Source organism: Anoplophora glabripennis, unplaced genomic scaffold (genome assembly GCF_000390285.2).
Source record: "Anoplophora glabripennis isolate ALB-LARVAE unplaced genomic scaffold, Agla_2.0 scaffold24, whole genome shotgun sequence".
In the NCBI taxonomy this organism is placed as follows: Eukaryota; Metazoa; Arthropoda; class Insecta; order Coleoptera; family Cerambycidae; genus Anoplophora; species Anoplophora glabripennis.
In genome coordinates this window covers 852,321-864,876 of record NW_019416404.1, presented here as the reverse complement: position 1 = coordinate 864,876, position 12,556 = coordinate 852,321, and the positions used below count along the sequence as shown (strand labels likewise).

The 12,556-nt window shown below is 34.8% G+C and overlaps 1 protein-coding gene across 1 annotated transcript; it reads right to left on the bottom strand.

Annotated features, from left to right (window-relative positions):
* Positions 1-1,196: 1,196 nt before the first annotated feature.
* Positions 1,197-11,653, bottom strand: LOC108910690 (protein Wnt-11b-2-like). Its single transcript, XM_018715390.1, has 4 exons — positions 11,326-11,653; positions 9,065-9,405; positions 4,159-4,454; positions 1,197-1,371 (listed from the first exon to the last, which is right to left on the bottom strand). Exons 1-4 carry the CDS (start codon positions 11,651-11,653, stop codon positions 1,197-1,199), a joined length of 1,140 nt encoding a protein of 379 aa, XP_018570906.1.
* Positions 11,654-12,556: the final 903 nt, after the last annotated feature.

Below are 12,556 nucleotides of genomic sequence, written 5' to 3'. Positions count from 1 at the left end.
AGAGACAATTTATAAAAAATAATGGTGTACCTACATCAAAAAGGATAGATTACTATCTGGACAAAATATGCATAAATGAAATACGTAGTCATTTATGTTTTAGAAGGAAGGAGATTTTTTCAAGGATTTTCTACAGGATTAAAGGCGTATTTTCTGCGAAAGGATGGTGATTAATTGCAAATATTGGAAGTGAATGCGGATTCTTGGGTAATGGTTTACATGTGATTTGAGTCTTCTCCACAAACAGGCAATTAGATAAAGATATAGATATTGGGGTATTGGAGATGTGGTTTGCATCTATTTTATCTCATATTGAACCTGGTGTTTGTCATGGATAATGCTCCTTACCATAGTGAATAAATAGAAAAATATCTGATGAAATAGAAATAGGTTGAATATAAAAACATGATGTTAAAAGTACAATAATTAGCAAATTGAATAAAAAAGAGCCAAATACATGAAATATGTAGTGGATGAATGGCTAAAGCTTGGGTGTTACACTTGGTTGATTGCCACCACACCACTGTGAGCTAAACCTCATTGAACTATAATCCCTTGACAGTATTAGTGATTGCAACAACAGTAATTAGTGATTTAATTTTAAAATGGTCATTCTCATTTTTCAATCATATCTTTAGTGATTTTATACATGCTTAGTAACATAGTATAAATAAACAAGTATTTATGTACCTGTTGGATACATCAAGGTAAGTGTAAATTTGTCACAATAATTTAGTTCTTTTGTTTCCAAAAATCGATATCTGTTTTTTGGTTTACATTTAACAATTTTTTGGAACCCTCTGAAATGCTACGCCTATGGAATTACATTTCCCGCACACCTTACGCATCGAATGAGGAATGAGTCGCTGCCTTACTGTTTTGGCCCTGCAGTTTACAAATATTGATATAGCATAACGGGGCATAATCGTTTTTGGTTTGACAAAATTAGTTTAGTTGCCACTGAAAATAAAAATTTTAAATTTGTGGTAATATAAACACAATTTGAAATTAAACAAAAATAAATTGACATAATTTACGTAAATTGTCTCAAATTTAGTGGAGGCGAAAATCAACAACAATCAACAGCATTGAATATAATAAGCCACACTGTACAATTTTCGATTCTTAAGTCATTATTTTAGATTTGATTACAAAATATATTGCTTTTGATTATACTTTTGAACTGGAAATTTCCTTTATAAGCATTCATAAACTTGAGTCATCATTCTACATATCTTGCATTTAACGTAGCAACAGCCGTAGATCTTGCACTGACACCGCTCAATTTTTTCATCCACAACAGTTCTGTATCCCCGTCCACAACAAAGCTGCCTGCAGCTCTCTAGACCGTTGGAGGTCACGTTACATTGCCTAGAAAAATAAGTAGATATTTAATTAATAGGGAAACACAGGGCAAAATGGAAAGAAATTATATTTTTTTAACAATTGATGTTCCCCCTTTATAATAAAATATCATTTATGTCAGTTAAAAGTTTGATATGTTTTAACACATTGGTATCTTGCAATGTGTCTCCACCCAAGGTAAAACAAACTTTTTAACTAATGATAATGTGGGCTGACCCGTTTAGCATTAAATTACACCCGCAATATCTAGAAAACAGCAAAGATCGTTCGTCAACAGAATATACACCAGTTTTAAATTTATTATTTTTCAATGGTATACCAGAGGAGTGATGCACACACATAGTTTGAGTGTTGGTGATATAACCTACAAAGTATGTCATATGGCTAATAAGCAGGTCGCTCTCTGCCAGTAGGTACACAAGAATAAGCGATGCTTCATGCTAGTAGGCATCGAATAGTAATGGCATTAATATGACATACTTAGTATAGATTGTATCTCATCTACACCCAAAGGTTTGGTGTACGTACACCTAACTAAAATGTTTAGCTAGATTTTATTGGCAAATTATAGCGGTCCGGGATGACGGGGAAAGGGCCTGCCTTTACGAGACGTTCGGTTCTTCAGAGATGGCGTGGGTAAAGAGCGATAGTCCTGCTCGACCTCGCCCCATTCGAGGTAATTTTTCCTGCTTAGTATATTGGCGCGTATGGAAAATTATACATCACAAATTAATAAAAGAGTTCCTATAAACATGTGTCAGAAAACGTCGAAATTAAAAGAAAAAAATGTGTTTTTAAAATCGATCTCATTTATATTTGTTATATAGATTTAATTTAGGTTACTCATACAGTATCTACACATCATAGTGTTCTTATACCCACAGGGACGTTGTGTTGGCCGTCCACTAATGTCAATTTTTGCTCACAATTTTTTTCTAACCAAATTTTGATGGAGCACTAGAAGCTTTACAATGTTCTTGCTACAATTATATTATCGATGATAGAAATAAAATTTTATTTATGTGTTCTTTCATGTTTTCCTTAACTATTTTTTGCTACTGGAAATAAATCGTAAAACAAAGTGCTTCTGGACACACACTTCAAACTTGTTTTCTTAATTTGACGTAAATAAAGTTTCGCGGAGTATTTTCATTACACTGTATAATAATTTCTTAAAACCGTGCTAATTTACCCAATTTACGGGGAAAAGTGGCATCATCAGTAAGGCAAATTAGTAATATTTTTATTTAAGTTAAAAATAAATATTAAATGTATTTTTTTTTGACAAAAATTATACTGCTTCTATAGATTATTTGAACTGGGCACATTTTTAGCGTGAGTTTAAATCGTTTAGACATTCTTAACGGAAACTAAAAGATATCGCTACTCATTTTAGCGGTGGCAAAAGTAATTTTCCGCAATATATATCTCTAGCACTACCGCAAATTTCTCAGTTATGTCATCTAATGTATTAAGGAAGGCGTACACTTCAGTGCAGGGCGCAAAAACTGAGCTTAATTGCGGCCACAGATAACTGCCGACTGCTCTCCCGCTCCCGTTAAAAATGCTTTCATATAACTGAAACATTTTAATTTGTTTTCTGAATGTGGATACTGTCCACTTTTTGTTAAGAGGGGCCCGGTGTAATTAGCGCCCATAAATCTTGCAGAAGTATCCTTTTTTCTTAGTTATAATTTGCAGCGGCCACCTAAACTGCCTTTTGTTGAAATGAGCCAGGAGGTGCAGGTGATGACGGAGAAAATACCTAGAGATTTAAGGTTCTTAATTTCTTGAATCACGGTGGGTTAGGAAATATGGAAAACGTGTTATTTTATTTCATAACTTTGATAGCAATGTTGTAAATTTGCTGTTATAGCTTTTGCGTTAATTAAATAACATTTTACAGAACTAAATAGTATTTGTTTGAATAACTGCCGGATTGGTTGCCACGTTCTCGGTCGCACTAAATGACGTCACTAATTAGCGTAACAGCAAACCCCATTTAAAATATTAAATTGCGCGCCAAACTTTAATTAATTATTAATTAACAACCTCTAAGATATTTCTAATATTTTTATTACATGATTATATAAGGTATAAGGATTATTTCTAGATAATTAAAAAAATGTATGCAACTTCTTTTCTCTCGTCACGATCGATCATGCTATACTCCGCGGTCGAAATTATAGAGAGTGATTCAGACATAATATAAACACACTATTACCATAATGCGCATAAAATATAAAATGATTTTTATAACGGTTCAATATTATTTATCTTTGTGCCGCTCACTACGCACATCGATAGAATCTATAATCGTCTATAGACTGAGTTACACTGAACGTCGATCTATATTCTATATCTGTCTTTTGCACTTGGTAGGGAATAGGGAAATATTTTTTTAGTGGGTTAAACGGACTTGATTTAGCCGTCCTGAGTAACGTCATAGCAAAAGCGTAGACGAGGGGTTTAATTCCATTGCTATAATAAATTTATAAATTAAAAAAACACAACTGGGACGTTTTAAAATGCTGTAATAATTAAAATGGATCAAAGTGCCGGTTATAGCAAACCGTATATTAGATGTTATGTTTTATTATCTTTTTTCAATATTTTCTATGTCTTGTTGCCTTTTACACAGACACGCCAATGGATTTTCGTTCCCGGCACGCTTCATCCCCCTTACTAGTCCAAAAGCTAGCGATGAGTCACTCTCTATAATTTCGACCGCGGAGTATAGCAAACTAAGCGCAGCAACCATCGTGGGTTATTGAACAATTCTAGGTTACTTACCTTCCCACGGTGCCAAAGCTGCCCAGCTTCTCGTCTTTTGTACAATAATCAGGCGACTTTGAAAGATAAATCAGTTGCTGAGATTTGAGAGATTTGTTCTTATTTTTCTTGGACCCGCTTTCTGGCAAACCCTTCTCCAGCGAAGCCTTCGGGATCTCAATAGCGTTAGTGTATTTTTGGAGAATCTTTTGACCAATCACCAACATAGGTGGAAGTGCTTTCCAACAAGTCTTTATGTTACAGGATCCGGAAACGCCATGGCACTTGCACTGCGTTTGTAGGCTTTCAGCCATTACCTGTAAGTTGACGCAGATGTTAGATGTTATTAACTTCAATTGTAGTTCTTTAATCGTAGTATTTTTTTGTCGCCGCAGATTTTTCGAGTACAAGAAGTGGTTCACGTGAAATATCAATAAATAACTATTTAAAATTTTATAAGTATTTATAATAATAGTAATGATCAGTAGTGAACCAAGAATAAAAGATAGAGATTGTTCAGTTGGATTTTATTTCCAGTGCCGTCACACAGAAAATAATTTCCAAACAAATTCCGCAACCTATATAAAAAATTTTCAAAAAATCACTGGTTTCTGAGTACCTACTTTAAGTTGAAAGTTTATGTGAGTCTTGATTTTTTGCACACGCCAAACTTTAGCTGAGAATAAAATAATTCCGAGGGGACCGAAACTCTTAGAAGTAGAAGGCGCGACTCGGATATTAACATTTTCAACTAAGTTTCCACTGAAGTTCCTAAGAAGCTCTCAGCTACCTCCAAACACGGAAGCCGCAGCAAATGACACCGCCAGAGGCCGATGCTATCGACAGAGCAGTAGCCGATGAAACGCTGCAAAAATATAAAATTCACCTCAGTTTCGAATTTCGGAAACTGAAAAGTTTTCCGAATATTACGGAATTCGAACTGGAGAACCGCAAGACCAAACCAAATAGGTACTACGTCAGACTAGAAGCCGATCATTGGCTCTAGTCGGCGAGAATCCAAAGCGGGATATAATCCGGTTACGCCAATTGTCCAAACCTAAGGCGGACTTCGCTACAAGACCTCTGCGGACTCATCAAAAACTGTGATCGAACTCTAATGCCTTGCCGTTCATTAACCAGATACGGAACCAGATGAATACGTGAGTACGTTTTAAATATTTAAATTATTGCCATTTTGCATTATATAAAGATCAATAATCAAATACTCGTTTGTTATAAATATATATTTTAATAATAAATCTATTTTTAATAATTCGAAACTTTGTTAAAAAACTTTTCACAAATTCTTTTACGAGCATATTGCTTTCAGCCTAGGCCTCAGTTCTGTCGCTCCATTCACCGAGGAATTTTGTTCAATCCTGCAGAGAGGATTCCAAGGGATAAGTTACAAGAAGCTGCCTAAATTTATAAGTAGGTACTAATAGAAAACCTACACAAACTCCAAGAAGCTTCGATATTTCAGCAACTCACAGGAGATCTCCAAACAACTGCTGGGCAAGCCAAAGCCTAAAACAAGATACTGATATAGCTTGCTTGCAATATTGGTAATAGCTATTTTCGTTTTAAACAAATTGTCAAGGATGAATAAAAGTATGAAGAACTCATCACTAAATTTACAATGAATATTTTGAAAGCTGGTCAGGACTTGATGCGCGAACCACTTTGGTTTGTTGTGTTTTGCGCATTCTATACTGCTGTAAAGAGAAATATAGGGTGTTAGAAGTTTGACTGCCTTAACAGACGATAGAATACATTAAAATAAACAAAAAAACCATATATGACATAGGTCCTAAACTCAACCATTTCCGAGAAAAAAATTATAAAAATCTTCAACTTGACGTACAAAAGTTCGATTAATTAAGGAATATTGACATAACTGCGTGCATAGAATACCATAAAATACAATGATTATCACTTTTTTAACTTCTTTATGCTTAATTCTAAAAAATAATTAGCGTTGTAATAAATTTAAAATACGATAAAATCATATCGAGCAATGTGACAACGGCGCGGCAGATAACACGAGGTACTAAGTTGTCCAGAATTACGCAATTCAGTTGGTATCTGGAATTGGACCGTGTCTGAGTGTTTTTTGTGTACCACTATTTCCTTTTCTTGAAGTGTTTCACAGCGAGTGCAAGAAAATTGGATTCGAAGGTGTCGTGCGCGCATCGAAAATGGCGGTGGACATTTCAAGCATATGTCGGAGTTTGTTTTGTACATGTGCGTTAAAAAATTTTGCTCTTTGATAAGTTCCTAAATTATTTTTAAAACGTATGATTATTTGGATGACGTGAATATTTGGGACCTACTTTAATTCATATTTTTCAAATCAACAATTTGATTAAAAGTCAAATTCCTGTTTTATAGTCTGTTTAGAAATGAAAGAGAGTAATAAAAGCTTATCATGTATGCAAATCGTAAATAAATGTAGTACTGGTGCTTATATTCAATATTTTTATATTGTACTTTTAAAAAAAACTTTGTGCGATCGGACTGTACTAAATTGTAGCAGGTAGCTAAAATTTAATCCCCGACAATCCGTCTTTGTCTATGCCGCTTCAATTTCTCGGTCCATTTCTCTTATAAGTAAACAATATAAAAACAGCATTTCAAAACATGAGGCTACTTTAAGTATCATAACCGGGTTAAGAGGGTCTTTAGTAATTCAAATAAAATTATTCAATATTATTATCAAAATATTTATTTAAATTTAATGAATAGACTTTTATTCCACACAAAAATATATGTATTTTGAAAATTCAAATTATGGTAAGTAAATGTAGTGTTGTATAAATGTACAATAAAGAAAATAAAAAAGTAGGTATATTAAAATTCATCCTCTGAATATTCTGATGAATTATCTTCTTCTCCTAGATTGATAACGATAGGTTCCACAGTAACGTCAATTAAATTATCGAGATCCCACATTTTCTCCTCTTCTTTTTGTACATGATGTATACATCTTTGCCAGTTATCTGCAGTTACTCCTTCCAAGGAATTTTTTAACAAATTCTTCACGTCACTTAATTTAAACGTCGTATTATTTCGCGCTACATCTCCTTTTACCTGCGCCCAGACTAATTCGATTGGGTTAAGTTCACAGTGATAAGGTGGTAACCGTAGTACCGTTATTTGGCGATTTGTTGCCATTTCATCGATAACATATTTTTTCTGATCTTTATTAAGATTGACAAGTGTCAAAAGTTCCTTTTTCACCATATTTGTTTCAAAAGAAATGTTTTTTCCGGATAACCATTGAATTATATCGGCTTTCCTCCAAGCAGCCGTAAGCGTCCGCTCGGTCTGCCGTGAATGGTAACTGGGATTATCCATGACAATTACAGATCCCGGAGGAATGAGATCCAACATCTGTGTAAAATACTCTTCGAAAACATCTGCGTTCATGTCTTCGTGATAGTCACCTGTATTTTTAGATTCAAATAAAAGTAAACCGCCATCTACAAAACCACTGGCACTACCTATATGTGTCACTATTAATCTTCGCCCTTTACCTGAAGGTGCCTTGAACCCTGTTGAAATCCATCCAAAAATGCTTGTTGAAAACTTTATACGTTTTTATCTTGCCATAATTTTGTTACAGTATATCCCTCGGTGACCCAAGTTTCGTCTAGATAATAAATATTCCTTAAGTAGGATCTTCGCCAACAAATAATTTCATGTTTTTCCTGTTCTGCTTTTCCCAGCAAAAATTCAACTCTCGTAAGACGGCCCATAGTTTGCTTCTACTGATTTTTGGCAAATCGTTGTCCTCTGAAAGTTCACTTAAAAGTTTGTTTAGCGTTGGTATTTCTTTTTTAAAATAAAATGGGTGTACTTTTCTGCGAATGACATTTTTGAAGAAATCATCTATAACGACTTTTGACCTCCCTGTAGATGATTTTGGGGGATTTACAGTATCTTGTTCATTTTTTGTTTCCTTTAGAAGTCTGTAGATAGTCGATTTTCCAATCCCTGTCATTTTGGAACACTTTTCCACGATGTCGTCAACACTGTTGGTAGGATTTTGGTGTTTCAATGCATTAAATACATTTAATATAATAATCTTCTCATTCTGAGACAGCGCACATCTTTTCAAGCGTTTAGCAGGTACGTAATCTGATAAGCTCGACATTTTACCCAAACAATATTATATTCACTGGCACAATAGCCACTAAACACAAGTCGAATTTTACTCTACTGCACTAGCACGTCTTCGTATATTCAGCTCTAAGACTGGATTGATCTGTCACAATACACTGGCTCCTGCCCTATGATGTATCCAGTAAAACATACTAATGTACACCCATTACCTGTTAGCATTAGTGTTACCCGATAATTACCTGAAACGAAATATTACCACGCCCATGGCCGGTTCTTATCTCGGGGTTTTATTGTTCTCTTTCATTTCCAAACAGACTATAAGAGATTTCTAATTTCTAATATTCGAGCTAAAATTTAAGCACAACACTATCTTCGTACTACAAAATCGATACATTTTATTTTATTTATTTCAAAACCTGAAAATAATTGTCTAGAAATTTACTAAATGTTTCACAATAATAGTTGTTTACATTTTTTCCGTAGGACAAGTCTGCCGTGTGCACACGTGTGTGCATCAGCGGGTTAAGCGCTGTTGTCACGTTGTGATGAAACTCCCCAATATCGTTGTATTTTGAAAACTGTTAATCTTACGCCCCTGTAATATACAACTTTTTTGTTCACTTATGATTACTCTCATGCTGAAGTAATGGCAGTTAAGCTTCTTACACCCTGTATATCGTTTGTACCAAGAATTTAAGTCATATATTATTATATCCACTACCCAATACTACTCGCAAAGTTTTCATTTTCGAGATTTTAGGGAGTTTTAAACAATTCATAAATGTCAACTCCACTAACTCACCTTTCTGCCTACCCTGTTGTTGTGCAAGTTAACGGCGGCCACCTCGTTTGTTACCATCTTCTCTCCTTCCTCAGTTTTCCCATTGCCGCTATGCCTCTTCGCCTTCGTCCCGCTCTTCTCCAGCGTGTACTTTTCCACGTTGTCAATGAACCGCTTGGCGAACTGCGTCCCCCATTTGATGTTATCCCCGCACCCACCCCACTGGAACTGCCCGTTCGTGGGGCTGCTGGGCTTGCTGGCACACGTGCAGTGGTACAGGGACCCGCTGGAACATGCACGGGCCATCGTGAAAGTCAGCGCCGCCGAGCTGATGGCGTAAACGTACGCTTGTTCTCGTGTGGCTGGAGAAAATGCGAATTAAAAAAATTCTGATGATATATAAAGTTATCACGTAGAAAAATAGTACATACAGAGAACTCCGCTTAGTGTGTAGATACTTATTTTCTACATATGTTAAAGAAAAGTTACTTTAACTTTAAAAATATAAAAGGTCCGACAGTAAATCGTACAATCCAGGGTCGTACTCGGTTTTCGCATAACGTGACGACAAATAAATATATTTGCAGAAGGTTAACTTTTTTAACCGAACATTTTTTTTATCCATTTTTGAAATATGGAACCTAGAGACTATCTACAATTGCTGACAGTTAGGCCCTTGTCTAGGGGGGCTACGGGGGCTATAGCTCCGGGTTTCACAAGATTGGGGTGTCTCGGTAAAATCTGGCAAAATGAAATCAAAATGTGTTTAGGTTTTTAAATCTTACTTATATGTGTAAACCGTTGATTGCATGATTTTTTTTTAAATCAAACTAAAAAGTGTTTAGGTTTTGAAATGTTATATCGGTAAGTCGATGATTGCGTGACTTTTTTTTAAAATGAATCAGAAAAACTGACTACCAAAAAGGTATGGCAAAATTTAAGTAAAAAAACAACTGAGGTTATGTCACTCTGTTAATATTCTGTGTTCAAGAAAGTGTCATAGGAACTTGTTGTATCACTATATTTACGACAACTTTGGTCTTAATCTAGTCTTCCATTACCTTAATCTTAAGCCACACTATTAGTCTTAACCTTACAATTTTTATCATCACAGATTAAACAATTTTAAGAACTATCTAGTGAAGCGCAATAATATACATTTTTAACAGTAAGCGAAATCGATAAAGATATTGTATTTTTTTAACATATTTAATGAAATAATTGAATCAATTAAACAATTGAGTTGCCATTATAAAATGTCAACGTGACAGCTGCCTACTAGAAAAACTACAGTTCGACAAAATTTCTACCCTATGCCAATCGTGCCTTGTGATTTTAAAAAAATATTTTGCTCAGAAATCGTTAATTTTACAAAAAAATTACAAGAGACCTTTTTTGTTTAGAATGATTCAGGCTATCTGATGTGAATTAGTGTTTTTTTTCTATATTCAAGTACATATTACTGAACACTTTTAAGAACTTGTCTATCTGTCTATTCTATTTTCATGTTATCGTTTGTATTCAGGAATTAATTTTTAAAGATATCAGTTATTTGCACCTTCGTTAAATTATTCCCCGTGATACGCCACTGCCGTGATGCTACCAAAAAACTTTTCTCGCTTAGGTTGCCGATGCATGTATCCCGAATTCAGCGCACGTCGGGAAACTGATCGAATAAAAGAAAGTCTGGAAAAAGGGACATCGCTACGTGGATTGGATTTTCTTTTTCGGCGATTGCTTTAATCTTTTTAGATAATATACTTTTACCGTCATTATTAATGATTGCGAGGGAGAAGAATCGACCTGGAAAACGTGCGCGGAAAACAAAACGCCTGTTATTGTGTACATGCTTGTCGCCGATGGGTTGTTCGAAACTCTGGCGAAAATCTGAGCTCTGGTATTACTACTCGAATCTAGTCATCATCAAGATCAAAGCGTCATATAAATGAATTTTTGGACAACTGAGTGACTGAATTGTTTCTAATAATTTAATATATTTTTTTAAGATTTGTATTTAAATTTAATTTAGAGCACAATCCCTTCATTAAATGTCAGCATCAGGCATCATATAAAGAATGCTTTGTCGAAAATATGTAATGCATTTTGGCAACCGATTGACTAAATTGTTTCTAATAATTTATTCGAGGATATTTTTACTACACTTTTGAAATTCATTTTGAGCGCAATTCTTGCAATTAATCAAACATAAAGGCTAGTGAAAAAGACACATATCCAAAATATTTTCACTGATTGCTTACAAATCTAGAATCATTTTTTCTTACCTCTGGTTAAATCTGGTGTGAGATATGGAGCTGTGACAATCGAGGAACAGTTCCACCTTCTGTGTTTGAACACGTTCCTGCAGGTTTCCGAGGCCAACATGGCGGCGTTCTGGACGTGGGGCATCGCCTCCATAGTGCTCCTGCAAAGCTTGGCCTGAATTTTCACCAGTCCGTACCTCCTGCGAGCAAGAGTACAAGGAGACCTCACCCCGGACCGTATGCCTCTTCCTGGGTTATTGTTTATGGACGAAAGGTTCCAGTGAAGATGGGAATGTTGAAGGGACCTGTAAATTGATTTAGATTTTGGTAAAGACATGAAGCCAGACATCGATAGTCTTATATATTTTTTAATTATACATTTTTTATATTACCTTTTGTATTTTTATTTTTTCTAAGCGAAATGTTTAAATAATGTTAGTTTTCAAAGAAAATCACCTTAGACTATGATAAAACATTGAACGCGCATTTAACCACGATAACAGATCTGATATATTTCTCATTTTAGAGATTTTTTCTTGGCCTCCTTTTTAGATTGGAATTAATTGACATATGAATATTACTTTATAAATTATATACGAAATACAAAACTTTTAGTAAAAATTAAATTTATAACGCTCTGAACTTTATCTGTGGAATATTGCAATACAGGGTGTCCCGAAATTCATGTAACAAAATTTGGTCATAGATTCTTAAGACAAATTTAGGGGACCCGTATTTTGGTGACAAACCCCCTTAAGACATTTTTTCGTGGGCCTCCTTGTATTTGGAACCAGAAAAATTTGGTCGCAAATTTGATTTTTTTTTTAAATTATTAGTTAGCTAGAAAGCCATTGAATTTAGAAACTTTTTTGTCACTTGATATTTGTTTCGTAAAACGCATTGTTTTTGAGGAAAATGGCGAATCACGATATGCATTCGATCACATATTGACATTTTTCTCGAAAACATTGCGTTTTACGAAAAAAGTATAAAGAGACAAAAAGTTTCTAAATTTAATGTTTTTCTAGTGGACTGATAATTTTTAATAAATTTAAATATGCGACCAAATTTTTTTGGCTCCAAAGACAAGGGGGCCCACGAAAAATTATCTTAAGGGGGTTCCCCGCCAAAAAACGTAGCAGCATCAAATTCCACATGTCGTAAAACCCCTGTGTACCAATTTAGTGATTCTCGTACAACAGGGTTCTAAAATATAAAAAAAAGATTATTCTTAGGGGCGGGCTTCAGGGGG

Excerpts from the sequence above, each read along its gene's own strand:
- LOC108910690 (XM_018715390.1), bottom strand. The coding sequence starts at position 11,653 with ATGTCTGGCTTCATGTCTTTACCAAAATCTAAATCAATTTACAGGTCC. Across the intron at positions 4,455-9,064 it reads ACAACAGGGTAGGCAGAAAG|GTAATGGCTGAAAGCCTACA; the intron begins GTGAGTTAGTGG and ends GTCAACTTACAG. Across the intron at positions 1,372-4,158 it reads AGCTTTGGCACCGTGGGAAG|GCAATGTAACGTGACCTCCA; the intron begins GTAAGTAACCTA and ends TTATTTTTCTAG.